Genomic DNA, 23,320 nt, shown 5'->3' on the forward strand with positions numbered 1-23,320 from the left:
GCGTTAGAGTGGGCGTGGCAAATACCTATCTATCGATAGGTATCGACGAGACCAATACATTTCAGTTACAATTTTTTATCTAGCATGAAAATTGTGGGCGTCACAGGTTTTTGCGGTTTGTGGGCGTTAAAGTGGGCGTGGCAAACTTTTTTTTGAGTCAATCAATAGGTAATGACGAGACGAATACATTTCAGTTAAAATTTTTTATCTAGCATAAAAATTGTGGGCGTCACAGGTTTTCGCGGTTTGTGGGCGTTAAAGTGGGCGTGGCAAACTTTTTTTTAGGTCAATCGATAGGTATTGATGAGAACATTACATTTCAGTTAAAATTTTTATTCTAGCATCAAAACTGTAGGAGCCACAGTTTTGGGCGGTTTGTGGGCGTTAGAGTGGGCGTGGCACTCTACTGAAACAAACTTGCGCTGCGCAGGAATCTCAGGAATCTGCGTGCCTAATCCCAGTATTGTAACTCTCATAGTTTCCGAGATCTCAGCGTTCATACGGACAGACGGACAGACGGACAGACGGACATGGCTAGATCGACTCGGCTAGTGATCCTGATCAAGAATATATATACTTTATGGGGTCGGAAACGCTTCCTTCTGCCTGTTACATACTTTCCGACGAATCTAGTATACCCTTTTACTCTACGAGTAACGGGTATAAAAAGTATGTATGTTATGTTTTTCTAAAATTAATTTGTTGGTACCATAACAAAATTGTTAATATTAAAGAAAATAGTTAATTTAAAAGATTTTTTTATTAATGTTATGCATTTAAATGCTGAGAACATTTAAAGTGATTAAAAAATAAGCCATTAATGGACAAAAATGAAAAAGTTGGAAATTTCAAATCAGTGCTAAAAGTGGCGCCACAGTTATGCCATTCGCAGCGCAACGCGTTTACCTTATCAGCTGAATTATTGGCCATTCAGAATGCAGTGCTTGTGAAGGCGTAGTTTCGTTGTTTTCCTTTTTTTCACATTAAAAACCACACAAAATGCTGAAACCCAAAGCCTTGACGCAGGTCCTCAGCCAGGCTAACACCGGCGGAGTGGAGAACACGCTGTAAGGAAGACACCAACCTGGTTCATGCCACCAACTAAGAGTTTTCCCTTGTCCCACAGCCTGCTCAGCCAGGAAGGAGCCCTCTTGGCCTATTCCGGGTACGGCGATAAGGATGCCAGGATCACGGCGGCCATAGCCAGCAATATTTGGGCAGCCTACGAGAAGCACGGCCGGAATGCCTTCCGCGAGGATCGCCTTACCTTTGTCCTGATTGATTGTGAAAATGGTCATGTGGCCATCACACAGGTGGGTGAACCTAATTTTTAGGGATTCCTTGATTAAAATATATTCCATATTGCAGGTGGCCAGTGTGCTGTTGTGCTTATACGCCAAGCAAACCGTGGGATTGGGTCTTCTGAAGCAAAAGGCCATGTCACTGGCCTCCTATTTGGAGCGACCACTCAAGCAGATCTCGGCCTCATAAAGATAAAACAATTATATACCCCTTTTTGAACTGAATATGTTTATAACTATATGCATAAGCATTGAATTAAATCTGTGAATAGTCTTTCGAAAAGTGTGTTTTATGATTATATGGTTTTTCCCTTTTTGGCCAATCAAAAGTCTAAAATGTAGTGCTATCTGAACAGTTCTATCATAACAGGTTCCCAACTAAGGACCGTTTTCTCGCCTAAAAGTGGACTTAAAGTAGGTATACTATTTTTAAATTATTCAGTTCATTAATATCCTATCCCAAACCCATACTTATGCCAAGTGGTGAATAATTGGAAAAGCCTTTTAAATGAAGGGTCAGGTTTATTTTTCTGCAAGATTTGTTCAAGGAAACACTCAATCATAGGGATACACTGTTTAAGAAAATTAGTTGGACTTAAAACTACTAAATAAGTGGACTCTGCAAGTGCTTATTCGATGGCGTACAGCTTCAGGGTGCGGTCCATGCTAGTGGAGGCGAGATACTGAGCATGCTTTCCGAATCTCACGCCCGTTGCCAGGGCCGTGTGGTCGTTGAATACCTTCAGTTCCTGCCACTGTTTGCACAGGTAAACCCTGAAAGTAAAGCGGAGAAAGTCAGAATTTTATTTTCACCTTGACAACCGATTAAACAAGTTTAGTACGGGAATCCTTAAATTCAAATCTAATTCTAAAATGAGGAAGTTTAAGAGAAAAGTTTACCGCGAGTATGAAAGTAGGATTATAAAATAAGAATATTGTATTTCTCTATAATGTTTATGTCCTCTCAGATTTCGTGCGACCCAAGACCCATGTCGAACCGGAACCTCCAAAACCCATCAATTTATCGATTGAGGACTTCAATGCGGTGCGTCTTATAACCCTTTAAATATTCCCCCACCTTAGTTAATAAAGTTGTTTCAGCGCGGAGAAATCGCCAATCCACGTGCTCCTTGTGTGGTGACCACCATCGATCCGGATTATATAAAAGATGCCAGTCTGCAGCGTTTGGCCAGAAAATTTCGGATGAAAACGTGAGGAATGGAGTAAACTAATGGCAAGATAATACTATCCATCTTTCAGGGACATTCTACTCTTGAGAGGGATTACACGCAACCGCTTCATGTACTATGCCACGCAAGAACTGTTCCTGGACCGGAAACGAGAGAAGGAGTACCAGGACAGCCTGTACGAGAAGGCCGAGGAGTTTCACAAGTTTGCCGAGGAATCGCTCAAGAAAATGGAGGCGGATGAATTTAAGAAAATGCTGGAGGCCCAGGAAAAGCTTAAGACACTTAAGGAAAGCAAGTTGGCCGAGGAGCTTAACGAGGTGAAGCTGGAGCACCAGCGCGTCCTAATGGAAGTGCAGGAAGTATATGGTCGCTTTCAGTATCTGCTCAAGCTGATCAGCTATTTTGACGACACGGTGGAAGAGGAGCAGACCGAAGGAGACGATGACAGCAATAAACTTGTCATGCCGCAGGAGATTGTTGCCATGGAGATCACCGAACGACGTCCAGCCGGTCTGGAGCAAGTGCGTCAAGTTCAGAACTACATGGAAAAGATAGTGCGACCCTATTTGGCCAAACGAAATCACCTAAATGCGGACATCTGGATTCGGGGCTATGAGAGGAACCGCTTGAAGGTCTCCAACTACAATAGACGTTTTACTCAGCTGGCTCTTTTGAACCACATTGTCGGCATTCTACATGATAAGTCCCAGAAGACATACGAGCGCCAGGTGAAAGCCAATGTGTTCCTCAAGGATCCAGAGTTCCTGCAACGCCGAGTGGCAGGACTTCAGGAGCGTGCGAAGGGTTTATTGAATGACTACGAGCAGAGATACTGCAAGGAGTGAGTTATAATAGGTTCTAGGCATTAATCCATGTTAAATTATGTGTTTTTTTTCTTTCCAGCAAATTGAACATCAAGCTTAATAGCATTATCCCAGTAATACTGAAGCAAATTCAAAGCAAGGTCCAGCCGGAACAAAAGAGGGAGGTGACAGAGCCGCCACCAAAGTCAGCAGCCCAGAAGTCATCCAAACAGTGGAGGACCCTGGAAGATATGCAGCCTCCACCGCCACCACCGAAATCTACATACGAGGACGAGCAAGACACGACACTGGCCAAGGTGGAGAAAATTCAAGCCTATGTTCTGGTATTAGTTTACGCAAGAATCGGTTAACGAACAAATGCTTTAAAAGGGATTTAACTTTTCAGGATCTCTTGGCTAAGTTGGACCATGTAGAACCAAACAAGCTGCGAAGCGTGGAGCAGCAGGTTCGCCGTCGCATAGCAGCGGAGAAGGAGATGTCTCGACGTGCATTGGTCAAACAGAATCGTCTCCACAACTGGATGGCTCACTTCAAGAAGCACCACCATCTGCAGGTGGAGCAACGATGGAAGAACAAGGTCTAGACTGGACAACAGCAAATCTTTAAATGGAATCGATTCATCCCATTTCAGACTTGAATTTTATAAGAGTATGCACATGTTTGAAAAAAGATTATAAAGGGCACATTAATAAATAAGAACCATTCACTCACCTGACATCGCTGCCGGCAATTGCCAGATAGGTTCCGCTCTGGTCGAAGCACAGATCCTTGACTTCGTAGCCGTCATCAAGCTGGATCGTCTTGAAGTTCTTCAGCTTCCGCAAATCCCAGAGCTTGACACAGGCGTCATCTGCGGCGGTGGCCAGGTAGTAACCGTTCTCCGAGAAGGATATGGCCGAAATGGGTCCGGTGTGGCCAGGGAAGTTGGCCACGTTGCTCTGCTCCTTCAGATCCCAGATCTTGACCTGGGAGTCCATGGTGCCCGTGCCGAAGATCAGACCATCGGGATGGAATTGCGCTGTCGTCAGACCAACCTCGGCGGTGTCGATTACCTTGGTGAGCAGGCGACCCGTGCGGATATCAGAGAATGCCCAGTGTTTGTCGGACGATGTGGACAGCAAGTAGTCGCCAGTGGGGTGCAGCGATAGTCCGGTCACGGGTCCTTCATGGCACCGCAGGAGCAGTTGGGTCTGCGAAGTGGGCACGTGCCAGATGCGGATGTTCATGTCGGGGGAGCCGGTAATGACCGTGTCCTCGTTGGGGTGATAGATTACTTTGGTGATCTTCTTGGTGTGTCCCTTCAGGATGGCCACCATCTGCTCGGTGTCCTTGTTGAACACGGTGGCGTTTTTGTCGTTGCCACCGGTCAGGATCTTACTGTGATCGGCGCTGTTGATGTCCAGGGCCAGGATGCCGGGCACCGAGGCCGAGTGCAGGCCGGGATGGGAGGCGACGGTGAGGAAGCCCTTGACCTGATCCGTTGTGACCAGATCCTCGGGCACAGTGCGACCGCGCTTCTTACGCTCCTGCGTCAGCACCGTGGCCTTGTCCTGCAGCTTCTGTATGACCTCGGCGCTCATGCCCGCCTGTTCCATGGGATGGGCAGCGGAGCCACCAGCCTCGGAGGCCAATGCAGGCTGGGGAATCGATGTTGGGGCGTTGACAATGCCCGCCTGGGGTTTCAAAGTGGCCAGAGCCTCGCGAGCGGCGGCCACCTCCTTGTTGAGGCGGGCAATCACACGGCAGGCGGCATCGTGCTGGTAGAGGGCGTGGGACAACTCCTGGCGCGTCGTTTGCAGCTGCTGGCGCTGTGTGAACGAGTGGATCATCAGAGCGTCCCACTCGTCCTGCATAGTCTTCAAGGTGGCCGGAATGCTGGTGGCGCTCGGCGGCTTCGGTTTTACCACGGCCGGAGTCTTGATCTCGATCAGCTCCTCCGGCTTTAGCTCCTTTCCGCTGATCGGATCGCAGCCATTCTCCAGCAGATACTTTTCAATCACTCGCTTCTCGAAGACGGCTCCCGAATGCGGAGACACCACGGGCGTCTCGGGGACTTCGTTTGTCACTGGAAGGAAAAGTGCGGTTGATATCAGACATTTTTCCGCCGCAAGCCAACTCGTTTACTTACGTGCGCAAACTAAAGCCATTGCTGTTTGTGTTTATATCGCTTTTCGCGTAGTCTAGTTGGTAAATTAAATGTTTTACACGTTTTTCCCGAGCCAAGCGCTAAATTGTCGGCAAAGCCGCTTCTTGTTATTATGCCAGTCACAGTGCTACGCGGTAGTTATCGAAAACGGTGCTGCCAGATGGGGGTGGTTTTTGGCTAAAGATTTGCGAATGCCAAAAGTAGCTAGAATAATTTCAGAATTTTTTAAATATCAAAATTTACTTAAGTCAGTTCGAGACGATATATACAATTATGATTTATTTTAATTACCACCTGGTTGGTTTTGACCAACAGCTTTACAAAGTAGTATACATTTATATATTTCATAACGTTTGGGTTGTCAGACGTTTACAAATTATTCCAGTCAGTTAGTTTAAATGAAGTGTTTTGTAAGAAAATTACGTGAAATCCGCAATGATATTCCATAATTATTTTATTCTTACATTAATAGTACATTAAAATTAATTTAAATCTAAATAAGGATTACTTTAATATGCAATTATAATAACATACCAATATTTACTGTATACAGAATTCAAAATGTAAGATGTTGGCCTCCGGAGCATCAGCTGTTTACATGGTTTGGCAATCACAGCGAAACGCGAACACAATTTGCAGACGATGACAACCCGCGCACGTTGCGCTGTTTCTGTTATTTAATTCTCGAATAAGCTTAGAAAAACGTTTAACTGCCATTCAGCTATTTAAATAAAATGCTAAAGCATCTTGCACGGTGGCGGCTGGGCAGCCAGCTCCTGAAGGGCAGTGCCACTCCAGTCAGACAAGCATCCAAATCCTCCAGCGATGGAAGCTCGTTAACCGGCTCGGAGGAATCCCAAAATAAGTTTGTAAATCCCTTCTCTCAGCCCGCTCCAGTCATAGGTAATGATCATATACCTGAGACGAAGGAGGATCGGGACAAGCGTCTGAAGGTGCTGCAGCTGGAGGCGGACATTGCCCACCAGGAGGGACGCCGTGTGCCGGCATTTGAATTCTTCCAGGATCACCACTGGGAACATGTGCTGACCCTTCCAACGAAATCGGCTCGCATCAAGTACTTTGCCTTTCTCTGGCAGATTGAGATGAAGAAGCAGTCAGAGCAGCGCAAGAAGGCTCAGAGGGCGGAGGACACTGAACGGCGGATAGCGGAGATGCGGAAGGAGCGCGAGGAGAACACGCACATTATCTATGGCCTGGGTCACACGTCCATGTTCCTGCGCATCTACGACACCACCATCAATCACTGGCAGAACAACCGGCTCACACGCGCCATGCAGTTCGCACCCAAAATGGTGCTGGATTGCTCCTACGACGAGCACATGAACAACCGGGAGGCTTCCTACGCAGCCAAACAGCTTATGCTCTGCTTCGCGGAGAATCGGCTGAACGACGAACCCTTCGACCTGCATTACTGCAACGCCCAGATGGACAGCAGGTGCATGCAGAGTCTCCAGCGCTACATCCCCACCATGCATAACCCAGAGTTCCCCATTAACGTGCATCCCCAGTGCTTTACGGAGCTGTTTCCCAAAAAGAATCTGGTCTACCTAACGCCTCACTGCCGCGAGGATCTTGTCACCTACAATCCAGACGATATCTACGTGGTCGGTGCCATGGTGGATACAATGAACAACGAGCCTCTGTCGCTGGCCAAGGCCAAGCGATTGGGTCTGCGAATGGCGAGACTGCCCTTGGATCGCTATCTTCAATGGGGATCTGGTTCGGGGAAGTCGCTTACTCTCAATCAGATGATCAACATCATGCTGGACCTCAAGAAAACCGGCGACTGGAATGCGGCCCTGAAGCATGTGCCCCGGCGAAAGGTGATTGAAAATGAATTCCAGCACCGCAGGGAGAAGGATCCCTGGAGCACGGGCACGCGGGCCAGGAAGCTCAACATGCGAATCGATCATCTGCTGGACTTTGAGGAGGATCGCCGGCAGACTACCTCGTTTGCAACGCCTCAAAAGGTCAGGCAGCGACGGGAGGGCATGGAGTTCCAGCTGGACACTTGGGCCACGGGGAAGCAGAAGAAAAAACAGAGACAAAATTAAAGTTACCTGTTGTTGTATTCATTAAATTGTACATTTATTTAGTTCAGACTGTGGAAAGTGTTCTTTGGCTGGAGCGGACCTTCTGCCTCTACTTCCTTTTTAATCGCAGCAACAGTTTGATTCCCTGACGGAATCTCTTCAATTACTAGACCAGAATACTCTTCAGAAAGACCGCCATCCGCATCGCCTTCAACTATTGGAACACTTTCCGGCTCAGCGTCCACCTCATCTTCTGGTTCATCTTTATCAGTCTTCTTGTACTTGAGCCACATATTTTTCGCATTAATGGCCTGATAGTTGATGGCCGCCTTGAGGCCGGCCTGCTTAATCAGTTCCTTGGCCTTGGTCTCGAACTCCTGCACATGATCTTTGCGCTCCACGGTCATAAGCTTGGTCTCTAGGATGAAAAGAGCCGGCGTGCGCAGAGCCTTGAAGAAGTCCTTGCTCAGGAAAGAGTAATAATTATAGGCCATAAAGGCGACATCGAACATGTTGTTCCAGCGATCTGCGCCCTGCTGCAGCTGAACCATCTCCAAAGGCGACACATAGTGCACGGTTACCCCGGGCACCGGGATCCAGGGTTTGTCGTAAGATGCCTGCCCTGCTGCATCCACTTCCTGGTGATTGAGCAACGGTGTCATCAGCAGCTGGACGGAACCATACCTTCGGGATCGCGTAGGATCATGCTCGTATGCGGTCTGGGTCTGCAGCTCATGGAAGAGTTCCAGGAGATTGCGTTCGGTTATGTCAGTTGCTCGATAGTCATTATCCCCATGCACCGAGTGATGCATTCGCTCCTCGGAGGTGCGCAGCCCAAAGCCACAGAAGGGTCCTGTTTGGATATCGCCCACGTAACCACGATGAAGGAAGGTGCGTCCATTTCGGACCAACCCAGCTGCCAGCGTCTTGTTGGGCTTACATTGCTCATACTCGGGAAAAACAAAAGCCACACCAGACTCTCGCCAGTATCGGTACTCCTGCGAGCAAATCTGTTGTCCTCCACGATCCTTTAGGGTCATGCTCAAATCCCAGTCGAAGGCCCCGTTGCGGTGATCGTATCGGGTGCCCAGAAGAGTCCTCGAACGTTGTTCCCAGTATTTGGTCACCTCGAAGACATTCCATGGATGCGGCTGCCAGAAACTGAAGGCCATTTCCAATCCGTCACGTTCTTTGTACTTTAGGCCTTCTATATCCAGCATGGGAGCCAGACGCTGCATTTTTTCCTCATCGGTGACCATTTGGAGCAGAGTGCGCCCCTTGGCGGCCATGTAGTGGTGCGAGCTGGGACGGATTACAGCATTCCCATAGAGATCCATAAACAAATGCACTTTGCACACCAGGCTAAAGGATTCTGGGTCCTCAAGGGCTATGCCCAGGAGCAACATATTCCTGGCTGCAATCTCGGCGCAACCATCTAGCACGTATATTCTGAGTTTGGGGCGAATGCGATGAGTGTACCTCTTCGCCAGGGTCTTGATCACATGACGTGGATCAGCTCCGCCGCAGATGAGGATGTTTATGGAGTTCTGGGGACCATCCCCACCAGCTCCTTCTGCTTCCTCGCGCGAATCTCCGTCCACCGGCATCGGATCATCGTTGATCTTGAAGGCCTTCATGTACTCCTCGTACAAATCCATCGCCGAACTGAGTCCCCACAACATCTTGTTCTTGTTTGGTTCTAATTTTTATTTTTAGCTCGGATCCGTTGGGACTTGTTTGGTTATGCTCCCCTAGTCTGTGCTCTATTACTGCTACCATTTGATTGATGGCAGTTGCCAGGACTACTTGTTGTCGCCGTTGTCCCGGCAACGTTTTGCTCCTGCCTCGGCTCCTCATTTGCGTGCATCCGTTGCGGGGATTAGGGAGCTGTGGCAATCATAACGGAAATTGCTTTTCGATATCAGTGGCTTGCAGCGGCTGCTGGACAAATGGCTCGTCCTGGAGGGATGTGCTGCTATAAACTACCTCGTGGAGGGGGCGAAGTAGAGGGGATGTGGCGCATAATGCATTATTCAGACTTGGCTGTTTGCTTTCAGCTGATTGGCAAGGCGAGCGGCGGCAAGTCTATCGGGGATTGCTCTTGGATTCATAATTGTACATTTTCTTAAAGAAAGTGGAATGTGTTTGGGGGGTTGCTAGAGAATATTTTAGGGAAGTGGGTTAATGGAAATTTTAAAATTAAAATTAGACATTTAATGTTATTGGAAGTCTTTATATATATTTCATTCTTCTAGATGCACTTTTAAAATTTTTCGTTGTAAAATACGATTTTCCTGTTAATGGTTTTACATTATTTATTATATTTAACCATTATTAAATATGATCCAATTTTTCTTTAATTTATTGAGTTAGAATAAAAACTATTTTACTACCAAATATAAAGTGGTGTGTTGGCAGTTTTCCGCTTTCTCTTTTTTTCCTCGCTAAACGCGAACTAAATCCAAAGCGACGGTCGTTTTTAATGTTTGCTTGCGGGGAATTCATTGTTGGTCAAATGGATTTAAAGCCCGCGGCAAGTGGCTCACTTAATCCAGATACTTTGTGTGCGCTGTGCTAGTTTTTTATTCATCCTCAATTTGGTTTTTCGTGTCTTACTTTCTCTTGGTAACTTTCACATGACAATGTCAAAAAGTTCTTAATACATGGTTTAGTCTTCGCCATAAAGTTTCTCGTCTGTTCGGAATGCCTTTCAAATGCTTCTCCGTTTTTCTCGTTTACGCTGCGTATGCGTGATTTGGCGATGATGGCAGATAAAGACCAGCTATTCTGTCTAAGGGAAAGCTTTAAAGAGTACACTGAATTGAAAATAATATTAAAGTAGTAGACTAAAATTAAAATTAATATTTTAAATTAAATAAATATTTGTTTAGAAAAATAGGTAACAAGCATTTTAATTTATGAACTGGAAATGAAATTAACTTAAGTATTTTTTCTAATATTATATTAAATTAATAACGTTAAAAAAATTAATAATAATAATTTTGTAAATATATTGTTAAGCATTATTTACACACGATACAAATGCAAATCTGTTTTCAATAACCTAGCAAATATTAAATTATTTTTTATATATACAGACCCTTTGTTTGCCAACTTAAAGACGTTTGTTTTACATGCACTTTAAAAACTTGAGATATTTTTGTCGTATGTAGGGAACATAAGGACGAGGTAAATGCACATTAGAAGCGTCCTGAGCTTTGTGTTAAGCTGCAATTATGCGGTCCCACAGCAAGAAAAATCCATTGAGATGAACAAGTATGATGAGGAGGCATTTTTCCCATTCTTTGGCAGCGTTGGCATTTTTAAGATTTTCGTTTTTGACAGAAAATTTCCCGGAAATGCCAGAACAGAGTATTCGGATTCCCTCTAAGGTCGCAGTGGAGCATCCACTCGATTTGTCTGCGGTTCGGTGGGCTTAATTCATCAGTGCTCTGCCCTTTCCCGGCTTTCCCATGGCCTTTTGTCCTTGCCGAAAAACAAAAGTAATTAGAGACCAATCCCGAAAAGGGTTGACCAAGGCTCAGCAGTTTTTTCCCACTTCTTGGTAGCTCATTAAACGAGTGCCTGCCAATCGATCAAGGAACCCATGTATGAGTCCTCCTCTATGGTGGATCTGTGTCGGGGGCTGTGGACCTGACCCACATACATATTGTCGCTCTTATCAGGAGCATTCATTGTCAATGCTTTCCGCAAACTTTTCTCATTAGACAGTGCAAACAAAATGGCTGCGTCTGCGGTTTTGCCCTCCCAACGACCCACCCACTTTGCGAATGGCTGCTGATGTGGACGCTTTTGCACTGGGTTGACATTGGCTTGGCAAATGGTGTCATAATGGCCGGAGAACTGAATACAAACAATAGCTGCCGACAGCGCACAGATGGGCCGAATAATGAAGAGTGCTGGCTGTAAGCCATGCACAATGAAAACTATGCACTGTCCTCGTTTGACGTTCTGCATTAAATTTAATAATTTTTCGCGTCAAATGTCAATATTTAAGTTTGATGGAAACCCTAAAAAAATTGGAATGTTTTCTATTATTAAAAAATAGTTTTTAAAATTCCTTTGTCATCTGTGATTTTGTAAATTATGTTATGTTATTAGTAAACGATCCAAGTACATAAATTCTTCTAAATAAATAGCGTTTCATCTAGAGATTTTAGGGATATTCAGGACTGACTTTAGTCATTAAAATTAGTTAAACAGTAGCTCTAAAAAAATGTTGAGCACAAAATTTCAGTTAATTTAAAATTGAATTTTCGTTTTGAAGGTTAGAAAATAGTTCAAGAAAATCTTATTGTCATTGTTAAATTAATTTGAAGACAACTTATAAATAATTAAATATTTTGTTAAAAACAATCTTTACAAAAAATTATAATTTATTTCCCCGATTTTTAGTTGATAGATAAAATATGTTTACTACAAGAATTTGAGGTCCTTGTGGCCTTTATTTAATAAGTACTTTAGTTGTTAGGATAAGTTTTAAAAACTTCTTGAAGTGCTGGAAAAAAGTGAAGGTCATTAAAAATACGGCTCCTGCTGTTCTCCAGTAAAGTTGAGTTTAATTTCGATTTAATAGACATAGACAAGGTGTACATTTATCAGTATTTATTAGGCATCGCTATCCGATTCGGTTGCCGTCCCCGCTTCCAGATGCATAGTTCCTCGGGAGATGCTCTTGGTGGCTCAGCTACAGAGTGGTGGACACTACACTACGCTACATAGACGTTAATTGCTTAGTTTAACAAAGTTTCACTTGTGGCATGCATAGAAATATCCAGTGTAGAAATATCCGTTTGTCGGTCTCAGTGTAGAGTTGCTTTCTATGTTTCTTCTGTGTGGTTTTTCGTTCCAGGCTAGAACCTCTGATTGTCAGAAAGTTATTGAAGTTATATCCGAGGGAAGTGCAAGCCCAGGACTCGAAAAAGTGCGATTCGAACTGAGGTCGAGGTAATACTAATTCTACAGCGAACATGGGAGCTTAATATATACATTTGCTTAGCTCTATAATCATCAATGTTTTTAGTGTGTCTTTGTGCTTGTTTGAGTGTGGCTTAGTTTCTTTCTTGTGTTTCACTTGTGTTTTTAAGCATAGTTACGCTTTTTACCCCTTCAGAGAGATCTTTTTGCATTTCTCGTTTGAACAGATTCTAAGTTATTGCGTTATTGCGTCAATACAATCAACATTTAGCTCGGGTTTGGTAGGTACATAAAACACTCTACAACAATAAAATGTCTAAATTGGCTCACTTAACGCTATAATTCCTACAAAGTCTGAGACGGTGGTTTATCAGATTTAACTATGTTATTTTCATTTTGTTTTTGTTTTGGTTTTACATCTACGTAATAGATATAGTAGAGAAATGGGAGATGGGTTATGTGTTACGCTCGTCTGCCCACTTATTGCTTGCCATTTTGGATAAGTACTCCATTCAATTGCCGCCTCAGGACTTATCCCTTGTGGTATCCTCCTCCTCCTGAAGCGAAATGATCTGCGTAAATCGACAACAAATTCGGAATGTTCTTTAGAATGTCTTGGATTACTGGCATTGTGTCTAGAGTGACATGCCCAACACCGAATTACTTGCTGGCATCTACGCATCTTGCCAAATAAACGTTACTTGCACGAGACATCAAAGCAAAGGGCTTTCGCTGCGGCCAAATTGGCCAAAATAAGATGGTTAAGCTCTATGAACTGGCTCTAGTGGTTCGGCTAAGGGATATGTGTATCTATTTTGATACCTGCTAGCATACTTACTTGATCTCATCCAGCTGGCCAGCTGTGCAGTGGTTGCTTTTCGGTTATATTTTATGCTATTTTACGAGTACTCTATATAAACTGTGTAGAATTCTCAAAAGTTTTCCTATTTTCAGCATTTGCATTTGAGGTATGCCCGTATTATTCGAAAGGTAAGTGTGTCTCTATTCCCTAGTAATAACACTGTGATATTTTATCCTAATTGCCTAGCCCCACTGAAAGAAATCGTCGAAGTCATCTAAAAAATAAAGTTTTACCGAAATTAGCCAGATTGGGTTAGTCAATTTTGGGGTGCCGTTCTGTGGTGGGTTCTTGCAAGTGCTCATTACGGTGAACTAGCTGCGATTTTGATTTGGAAACACTGGAGATAACATGCCAATCGAGTGGGGGAAACTTAGCTAATGGTTCTTATACTTCTTTGATTTTTTCTGGGTTGGTTATTATATTTATTTTGTATTTAGTATTTAGTTTTCACGCCGCCGTTGCTACTGTTCCGGTTGCAGTTGTTTATGGGAGCAGTGAGCTGCGGGAACTGGTTTTCGAACTGTGGGCGGTGGCTGTTGGTTGTGGTGGTGGTGGTGGTGGTTCATTCGGAGTGGTTCGGAGTGGTTCGGATAATTGGAATGGAAGATGGGAACTTCATTTTCATATTGCATTTTTCAGTTTTGGGTTAGCGGCAGAACTGTGACCAAACTGGACAACAACTTTAAAACGGAACGAGTACTTAAATATGCAGGAAGATATAAGTATATAGTATATACACATCGAGAGAGCGTAAAACGGTATAAAATCGAGAGGAGTCGAAAGTTGAAACACATATACTTAGAGAACGAAAGCGGATATAACACTCTTATAGTACACTTATGGATATGGTACATGGGCTCAAGTTCCGTCTTGGTTTCCGGGTCTTCCATATTTGGTTTTCTTGACTGATAGCAAAACATGCCGAAAGGGATGGATGAACATAACGAAGAGCTTGGAGAACGAGCTGCTTACCTCAGTTGACATGGTAAAAAAAATGGGAATGGGGTGTACCACCCACAAGTCCCCGACCCCATTCGGTGCCATTCGATTCCGCTCGTCCGAAATTGATTGCTTTTAATTCGCTCAATTCATTACCCAGCCAGCGATGCGCTGGTCTCTTGTTTGCTTATCGAGTTAATCGCGTTGCGAATTTATTGATTGCAATTTTATGCATTGGCCGGTGCGAAATGAGCACGACCACCGGTCGGATGGGCACTTAATATTCATGACTCGAAAGCCATTACAGTCGAAAACGCGCGGAGTTGGCTTGTCATTACCTGGGGTAGAACTAATTATAATTAACAATGGAAAATGGCATCCACACTCTCATTACAGCGGTTTCACATATATCCCGGTGGCCATTAAACTTTAAATCTACGGGCTTCTTTACAAGTTTGGTAGAGGGATTGCAAATTAAACTTAATGGTCAGACAGTTAAAAAAATTGTTTGCTTTGTTTTTCCATTTTTTTATGGTTGGTATTAAGAAAAAAAGTTTTTTGGTTGAGGATTTTATCTAATCTTTTAAATGAGCTCCGAGTGAATGATTAAAAGTATTAATTTCTTGAACTTTGGTTTTGAAAACCTGCTATAAAATTCATTAATGCATTTAATGGAAAATCCTAGTGGCCTAGATTTTATAAAAATCATTTCAATAGAACCTTAATTGGTTTTCTGAATTTGTAAACCACTTTTTTCGGTCTTTGTTTTTTGGACTGTACTCACCTGGTCGCAGTTTCCGGATTATTTGACCATTGATAATTGGGTGTAATTGAACAGGCAATCAAAATAAAACGAAATAAACCTTGTGGAAATTTATTAAAATAAATACGTTAAAGTTGACTAATGGCGAACAACTACTACGGATGGCCAGAACTACGTAAAGAGAGTGGCAAAAAGGGTGCTGGAGAACGGAAGTGGTGCAGATTGGTGGTGTGGCGGTTCGATTCGGTCGGTGGTTGGGTGTCATTGAGCCACGCAGTCATTGCAGTTGGCCGTGTGATCGGGGGTGCTGTTATTCGAATGGGAATTGCCGGTTTCCCGAAGTGGGTGTGGGTGAGTGGACTCGGATCGGCTGGCCTTGTGGCGCAGAAGGTGCCAGTGGCGCTGCCAGTAGTTGGCCTTCTTGGCCAGCAGCTGTTCGCTGCCAGCCACCTCGATGTGGCCCACGGAGGCCCTGCTCGTCTGCGGATGCAGGATGAGATCCGTGCGCAGCTGCTGCACACGGCGGACATCGTAGTTCTCCACCACAATGATGGGCGTGGGCCGGAGTCGCTCGGGCGGATTGAGCCGGGTGTTCGGCTGCAGGGAATGGCAGTTCCGCTGGCTGCGACGCCAAATTCGAGACTTTAGGCTGGGCCAGTGGAGCAACTGCCTCAGGGAGATCCTCTGAGGTGACTCTGGGGCGGGGGGTGGCGCCACCAGGAGATCCCTGACCAGGTCAGGAGCCACCGCCCCATCAGCCGTACACTGTCCGGCTGTCCGGTCGTGGGAGTGGGTGTGGATGTGGGTGTGGGTGTGGGTGTCCAGCCGCAGCCTGCTGCTGTCCTGCGAGTTCTGTGGCGGTGGTGTGCTCACATAGAACTTGGATCGGCGGGGTGTTCGGACCCGCAGACTGTTGGTCTTCCATGCATCGTGCAGGGATCGGAGGCCGGGCAAACGTGCAAGGTGGTGGATGTTATCGTAGGAGGCGGACAACATACCTGCTCGCTCGTCCTGGTACTCGTCGTCGTCCGACGACTCCAGACGGTCCTCCACCAGCGAGGTTTGCCTCGAGAGACCCTGTTAAACGGGCACAGATTGCAGGTTGCACATTGCATGTTGCAGGTTGCATGTTGCACATATCACATAGTGTTTAAGCAAACAGAGATGAAGCGAAATGAAACGAAAAGAAGACGAAACGAAAACCATAATTGTGAGCGCATCTACTACGAGTACCAAAGGATTACACACACTAAAGCCAACTGCAGCTAGGGTCCTTCCATGTCCTCCATCCGATAGAGAGATCGTGAGGCTATCATGGAGGCCTTGGACTTACCGCATTGTGACGCCTTCTGGGCGGCGATCGCTTGTTCCACAGCGCCTCCAGCTGGTCAAAGTGCTGCGATTGGGCCAGAGCCGCCTGCTCCGGGCCCAGATTTGCCTGGGACGCTCCGGTCTTCGTCTCTGCGATCTTCGAGATCTCCTCCATGCTGGCCGAAACGCTGAAGCGTCGCTTGAGACGTTCATCCACCTGGGCCATCATCACGGAGGAGGTCAGGTGGCCGTACTTCTTCTGCCAGGTGTACGTGTCCAGGGAGACCTCCTTCTTCAGCAGCCGCTTCATCTGGCGCTTGGGGCCCTGGGGTCGCAGGTCTGCAAGGATAATCGGGATATAACCGGATTGAGGTTTAAGGTTAAAGCTTAAAGATTTCTCTGGTAGCTATGATATGATATACCCTCTACATCCTTGCTGGGACCGGAATACGTGGGCAGTTTGACATACTGCGCCGGAGTGTTGTGCAAACAGATCACGGGCAGATTGTAGCTGTCCACCAGCTGCACCAGGACTCGGGAAACCTCCAGACTGATGTCAAAGTGGGTGAATGGCACGTGCATTTGAAGCGAGGTAAGAGCCAATCCGCGCTTGGTCTCCCACACGATCAGGGTCTTGTCATCGCTTCCAGAAACTGCCGTGGATCCTATTTAAAAATAAAAGCCTTAGATTAGCTTAAAAATATTTACAGAGCGTAAGGGGCTAACCCATAGTAAGGATAATTAGAGCAATAAAATACCTCACCGTAATTAAATACCTATTTTAATTGTCATAATACACATAAGCCCAATTTTTATAACACGTAAACGTAACTATTAAACTATTTAATACTAATCAAGCAAAAACAAATAAATAAAGTTTTATTTTAAATAGTAACAAAATAATCTGCATTTGTAGGATTTTTGTAGGATTTTTTTTTTAATGAGCTCAACTCACCATCTGCCGAGACTTTAACTCCAATCACTGGGCCCAAATGCCCTGCCAGCGTGTGAACCTCCTCGCCGGTGAGCAGGTCCCAGAGGATGAGATTCATGTCCTTGGAGCCGGACAGGACCTGGGTCTTGTTGCTCACCGAAACGGCCACGCAGGTGACCGCATCGCTGTGCCCCACCAGCACCTGGCTGAGCTTGCCGCCCGTCGCCTGCCACACCTTCAGGGACATGTCCCGTGATCCGCTGATGATGTGAGCACTATCCGCAGTGATCTCGAAGCAGGTGATCTCGTCCGAGTGCGAAACGGAGTACTTCTCGTCCTCCTGCGTCAGTGACCAGATCTTGAGGGTGTTGTCCCCGTTGGTGGAGGCGGCGAAGCGCATGTTGTTGGTTACGGCCAGACTCTTGTAGGGACCCTGGATGGTCTGCAGCAGATTGCCCGAGTGGGCCATCCAGACGAGGAGCAGAGAATCCCGATCCGTGGAGATTACCCGTAGAGAGTCCATCAGGACCACCACCTTGACCACCGGTGCAGCGTGGCCCTTGAAGGTATGACTTATCTCGCCCAGAGACAGATTCCAAATGAGCACCAATCGATCCTCGGAGCCGGTGGCCAGGAACTCACCATTCGGGGCGAACTTCAGGCAAGAGACCCCGGCGGAATGCCCCTCCAGGGTGCACTGAAACTCGGGCGTATTGATCCGCATGAGGTGGACATTCCGGCCGGAGGCGATGGCCATTTGCTGGGAGTCGCGGGACAGGTCGAAGCAGGTGATCGGGGGCAATGTGGTCGACGGCGATCGCTGCGCCTGCGCATGGCGCTTCAGGCTGCGCTTGCGGCGCGGATGTCGCGAGTAGGGATTCACGTAGAGCTCCTCGTTGCGGAACGAGTAGAAGGTGATCTTGTTGCCGCCCACAGTGACCAGGAAGTCGTCATTGTCCATTGCATGCACGGCGGTTACTGGCCCGGGATTCGGAGGCAGGGATCTGACCAGTTTCCCGGCGTGCATGTCGTAGATCAGGGCCCGCGTATCATCGCAGCCAACCACACATCGCTGGCTGTCCTTGCCGATGCAGATTGTACGGATCTGGGGGTTCCAAGCCAGGGATTAGTATCCAGAAAGGGGGTGTGACCTAACTCACCTTCGACTTGTGTCCTTTGAGAGTGTGCAGCTCCTTGCCAGTGGCCATAGTGCGAACGTAGAGCGCATTGTCCTCACACAAAGCCAACAAAAACACCTGGAAACAAACCAAATAGTATTTTTTATGATTTTTAGTTAGGATCAAGCTATATTTAAAAGTGGAAGTATACAAAAAAATCCTTAACTCAGTAAAATACATAGCAGTTGACCCTTTTTCATTTTAATGTATTTCGTTTTTGGATATTTATTTTACTTACTTGACATTGCAAATATGGGAACTAAGAGGCTTACAAAATAGTAATTAAATTATTTAAGCAATAAAATTGAACAAAACTATTATTCAATTATTTGGCTTATTAATTTGGCAATGCAAATATTTCAGTTTAACGAATCAAACCGAACAAATAAATAATATTGGTAATTTAAAAACAAAGTTCACACACATTGCTTTTCCTTGGAACTTTACATTTATGAATGAAAAATTCCTGCTGGGAATGGAATGATGATTAATATATTTTCCGCCATTCAGACCGATTAATTATTAATTTTCCTCATAATTGTGGGTCGAATTCGCTGACATTGAGGGCCGTTGGCGAGGTAATCGAAAATTAATAAATTGCATTTTGCCACCAAGGAGGCAGAGGCTGAAACATTTCAATTTGAGGACAGCTCACAGGAAGCCTTTCCCCGGGGGAGGGGGGCGTGGCAGGTCACTGCCGTGCCACGAAGCCATCAGGATGCAGGCCAAAGAGCAAGAAAGTGGATTGCCTTTGCCATTTTCCTTGGCCAAGAATCCGGCCCAAGGGGCTGCTTCCCACAAACCTGAGTGTTCGTCTATATGTACGGAATATGTATGCATGTATTCATGGCTGTGTGAAATTACATTTCAATTTTGGAAAGAGGAAAGAGTCCCACCCAGCCGGATATGTCCTTGTTATCGCGAAACAATTTTTCCGCCTGCTTATAGGCAATTTTCCCTCAATTTTCGCCAGCACTTTTGTTTAATGTGTGAAATTGTATTTTCGGTGGCGGCAAAGGACATCACGAGTTTTGGTTCTGAAGGAGCCCACCAACGGCCAATGGTAATTGAATAGCTCTCCTGTTATATTTTCTTTCTACTTTGTCTCTGGCTTTTCAGTTTTCTTCAGTTGTCTGAAATGTGATTTGGAGAGGCACTTGGAAAAATGTTTACCTGAATTTTGAACTATTATGTTTTGGCTATATTAAATGATAAAAATTATATTAATTCTAAACTTATTTACACAATGTCAACTTTACTTGTAGGTAACTTTAATTTATAACGATTGCGTTCTAAGGAAGTTATTTTTGTCAACTTTATAAGTATTCTATCAGAAAATTACATAATATAACAAGTTAAGATACAAAGTTCTAGATAGATTATATAGTTATTATTTGGAAGAAGAATTTGTTTAAAAAAATAAAATAGTTAGATGAGTAATTTTTAGAACGATTGCGTTATAAGGAAGTTATTGTTGTCAGCTTTATAAGTATGCTTTCAGAAAATTACATAGTATATCAAGTTAAGATACAAAGTTCCAGATGGATGATAAATGTTCAAGAAAATAAAATAGTAAGGTGAGTATAAAATAGAACAATCCTTAAAGATGATTAATGATGATAGTATTTTGGCAGCTAACTAAAAATGCCTCAAGGAAACAGCAACTAATACAAATTATGTTAAAAAACTCAAGAAGGTGATAAGAATGAAATCAAAACCTAGGGTAAATTCCTAGTTCTACACGTAGTGCTTTTAAGTGCACAAACTGCTGACTTGTTTGTGTTATCCGAGGAGATTCCCTGGATCCCGGGGCTGCAGGCCCGACGCACCTTGAATTACAGTGGCTTTTTCCTGTTGTCTGTCTATTGTGGATTTGCTGGAGCGAACCAGATAGATGAGGAGCGCTTAAGGAGCGAGAAGCAAGTGGAAGCACGCATCAATTGCCAGCCGTTGGGATCAGATGGGAATGGGATTGAGGACGGGGATGGGGATGGGGACAAGATGAGATGGGGACCCAGAGCACAGTTGCCATTGACAAAGGACGTCAAAGTCGGGGAGTCGGGAGGAGAGGTGCAGGAGTTCCCCGCCGGTATCTTGATATTATTTTGCTTGCCAAATTGCTGCTAAGTATGCAATACTTATTGATAGAGGCAGGCACGAACCCACACATACACACATCTGGTTTTTTGTCAAGCTGATTGACAACAAAGGATTTGGAGCGTATTACGTCCCCGAGCCGAAATCACTTATTAGAATTTCCCCAGAAGTGAGCCCCCCGAAGTTGCCAAGTCACCCAGCTTTATCTGTCATATCTCGGCGAATCTATTCGCTCGTCCATCTATTGTGTTTCGCTTTAAACTTCCAGGATTTCTGTTACTTTTTTCTTTTTTTCCCATGTCGTCTCTGGCGTTTATGTTTCTTAAATTGCGCTTTTCGTTATTGGGTTACTTGGGACGCTTCACTCAAGTGGAATATGGCTTAAAGCTTGGCATTCTCTTTTTCTTTTCGTTTTTTATTATATTCTTTCCGTCTCGAACGCAGGAATTTCTTTTAAAGCTTTGCAGCTGAGCATGATGAGCAGGGAAATCCCCTTAAGGACTCAACTTTTGTCTTTGCCAGAAGTTTGTTTCGTTAAATTTGAAAAAGCCACATAAAGTTTGAGGCGTGAGTTTGTGTGGAGAATTCGCTAAGGCGGCACTGGTCGAGTTTAAGCTCAGAAGAATTCTTCTTTGCCCATTTACTGTGGTTAAACTCACCGAGTTCCAGGAGATATCGATGCGGAGCACGGGACTCGTCATGTGCATGGTGTTCAGCAGGGCGAAGTTATCCAGGTCCCAAACGCAGATGGTCTTGTCGTGGCTGCCCGAGATCAGGACATCGCAAGCTCCGGCCACCAGGATCCCAGTCACCGGCCCGCGGTGATGGGTGATGCGATGTCGCTGAAAGGGAAAGATACGCATTAGGCTTATGAATGGATTGGCATTTCAAGAGATAATTTAATTGGAATTTTAATTGGCATTATCAGAGGTTCTAACCACACCCGCATTATTTAACCTTAGGCTAATCGCAAAAACCCACAAACATAGGATCACGGGGGATATGGGGGATAGACTTGATTTAAAAAGTATATGTAATATTTATTTTATTTCAAAATGTTTTATTTCTACTAAACAAGTTGTTTGTATATCCACCACAAACCACAAATTGTGGATCCGCCACTGGAAGCACATAACTATATTTTGCATGATATTAATTTTCCATATAAAACAATGTGTGTACTAAAAAATATGAATCAGCATTTCAAAAGCCCATTTAATTGCAACTTGTATCGCCATTAACAGATGTTGTATAAATACCCGAATTATTGTTTAGAAACATACATGTTCCTGCTCGTGTTTTGTGTAATTTGTATTTTCCCCTTAAAACAGTGTAGGATAAATAAATATGAACAGTCATTTGTCATTTAATTGGAGTTTTTATCGGCATTAACAGAGAGATATTTGATCTAATAAATAAATGAATTAAGTTTGATAAATAAAATGGAATCTAACATAAATAAATGGGTTAAAGTTTGATAAACAAAAGGGAATATCATATATGTCACAAAACTGAAACCAAATGCTTAACAGTCCCAGGGACTTCCGAGGGACCTTTTTCCTCCCTCCACGTAAACCATTTGATTCCGAAAAGGACAGCCGTTTTATCATCCATGCTCATCGAACGCCTTTCAGTCCTAATGCCAACTAAACGAAGGGATTTTAAATATTAATCACTGCTAGTGAAGGGGCAGCCCTGTTGCCAACCGACTTTGACTTGGCTTGCGTGTCCCAAGTGCCACCCGCAGTTCCGCCGTAACCTCCGGTCCCTCGTCCTGCCCTTTGTTTGTCACATTTCGTATGCATTAAGTTAATTACCACCTAGCATGCGAGTTTTCCTTCCCAGGAAGCGGCGATGGAAAATGCCAAAAGTTTGATAAATTACACGGACTCGAAGAAAAAAGAACACCAGGAGTCGGTGGCGACGTGAATGAAATTGCCGGCATGACACGGCGTATACGTAATATTATAATTAATTCAATAAGTGCGCGTAATTACAGGTGTGTGTGTGCGAGAGTATGTGGGCCACTTCCGGTTGTTAAAGAAGGGGATTGCATTTTTCTAGGGCAGAGCAAAAATTGCCAAGGGCTTGCAGCAGCCGAGTCAGCGGAATTGACTTTAAAATATGCTCGGGGCCAACCGAGTGGCAATAAATCTAATTTCTATATGTGTGTCAACAGGAGGACGCCAAGGACGAGAACAAGGACACGGTGTTTCCCCCCCCCAGACCAACGCACACACACACACACTCGGCTGATATGCAAACAAGGCGCATTGTGGGTAATCACAGTTTAATGTGTGCGTCTCTGAAATATCAACTTAGTATGACTTATGGCGGGGTGGATATGGTGAATGCTGAATGGAAAGTGGAGAAAGTGGGGCAGGCACGAGGGAAAGGACACCACCGGCAAGCTCCTGCCACGGTTCATTTGCCAGGCCCGCGGAATATGTAAACCCATGTTCAACGAGCAGCACACACATGTCAGCCAGCTGGCAACAATCCTTCCCCTTGAAAGAGCCTCCCCCAAACCCACTTAAACCAACCCACTCCCCCAATGACCTTGCCTTCTGTTTGATGAAAGGCGGTGGCACAGTTTCGCGGAATTTATTTGGACCGCTGAAAATTATGCAAATGCATTCGGACTGTTTGATCTGGTTTGCGGCAAGGTTTTGCAATTAGCTTCGGTAAATGCATTTTTCTCTGCCCCCGAAATGAAGAGCATTCGATGCACTTCCAATGGGAATTCAAAAATAATTTATTAAACCAAACAAAGAGTTGTTTGA

General features: G+C 44.9%; 6 protein-coding genes across 21 annotated transcripts in view; 3 read left to right on the forward strand and 3 right to left on the reverse strand.

Moving 5' to 3' along the window:
* The first annotated feature begins 908 nt into the window (after positions 1–908).
* Positions 909–1,584, forward strand: Lamtor2 (Late endosomal/lysosomal adaptor, MAPK and MTOR activator 2). The gene is made up of 3 exons (XM_017085046.4): positions 909–1,067; positions 1,127–1,313; positions 1,369–1,584. Exons 1-3 carry the CDS (start codon positions 1,000–1,002, stop codon positions 1,489–1,491), a joined length of 378 nt encoding a protein of 125 aa, XP_016940535.1. The 5' UTR covers positions 909–999; the 3' UTR covers positions 1,492–1,584.
* A 219-nt stretch (positions 1,585–1,803) lies between these two features.
* Prp19 (pre-mRNA processing factor 19) lies at positions 1,804–5,603 on the reverse strand. Its single transcript, XM_017085759.4, has 3 exons — positions 5,444–5,603; positions 4,027–5,380; positions 1,804–2,075 (listed from the first exon to the last, which is right to left on the reverse strand). The coding sequence occupies exons 1-3, from the start codon at positions 5,460–5,462 to the stop codon at positions 1,931–1,933; spliced, it is 1,518 nt and encodes a 505-aa protein (XP_016941248.1). The 5' UTR covers positions 5,463–5,603; the 3' UTR covers positions 1,804–1,930.
* LOC108018234 (uncharacterized) lies at positions 2,150–4,025 on the forward strand. The gene is made up of 6 exons (XM_036814043.3): positions 2,150–2,214; positions 2,270–2,346; positions 2,403–2,512; positions 2,562–3,332; positions 3,395–3,638; positions 3,701–4,025. The coding sequence occupies exons 1-6, from the start codon at positions 2,175–2,177 to the stop codon at positions 3,896–3,898; spliced, it is 1,440 nt and encodes a 479-aa protein (XP_036669938.2). The 5' UTR covers positions 2,150–2,174; the 3' UTR covers positions 3,899–4,025.
* Positions 5,604–6,088: 485 nt separating the features above from the next.
* On the forward strand, positions 6,089–7,582 carry rswl (tRNA methyltransferase roswell). The gene has a single exon (XM_017085773.4). The coding sequence runs from the start codon at positions 6,196–6,198 to the stop codon at positions 7,534–7,536; it is 1,341 nt and encodes a 446-aa protein (XP_016941262.3). The 5' UTR covers positions 6,089–6,195; the 3' UTR covers positions 7,537–7,582.
* Positions 7,533–9,281, reverse strand: Dnaaf3 (Dynein axonemal assembly factor 3). The gene has a single exon (XM_017085772.4). It carries the CDS (start codon positions 9,195–9,197, stop codon positions 7,575–7,577), a length of 1,623 nt encoding a protein of 540 aa, XP_016941261.2. The 5' UTR covers positions 9,198–9,281; the 3' UTR covers positions 7,533–7,574.
* Positions 9,282–12,070: 2,789 nt separating this feature from the next.
* The window catches only part of LOC108018040 (protein qui-1), a 43,159-nt gene continuing 31,909 nt past the window's right edge, over positions 12,071–23,320 (reverse strand). For 9 of the 16 annotated variants that reach the window (XM_065863852.2, XM_036813886.3, XM_065863848.2 and 6 more), the window contains 6 exons: positions 21,197–21,379; positions 18,423–18,518; positions 17,284–18,367; positions 16,751–16,993; positions 16,351–16,667; positions 15,103–16,094 (listed from right to left, as the gene is read on the reverse strand). In XM_065863852.2, coding sequence (XP_065719924.2) covers positions 15,279–16,094; positions 16,351–16,667; positions 16,751–16,993; positions 17,284–18,367; positions 18,423–18,518; positions 21,197–21,379 — 2,739 coding nt within the window. In that variant the 3' untranslated portion in view covers positions 15,103–15,278. Of the gene's footprint in view, positions 16,095–16,350; positions 16,668–16,750; positions 16,994–17,283; positions 18,368–18,422; positions 18,519–21,196; positions 21,380–23,320 lie in introns of all 16 variants that reach the window. The other 7 variants (XR_011603697.1, XM_036813889.3, XM_036813890.3 and 4 more) reach the window with 7 other exon arrangements.

The sequence above is a fragment of the Drosophila suzukii genome, chromosome 2R, assembly GCF_043229965.1.
Source record: "Drosophila suzukii chromosome 2R, CBGP_Dsuzu_IsoJpt1.0, whole genome shotgun sequence".
NCBI lineage: Eukaryota > Metazoa > Arthropoda > Insecta > Diptera > Drosophilidae > Drosophila > Drosophila suzukii.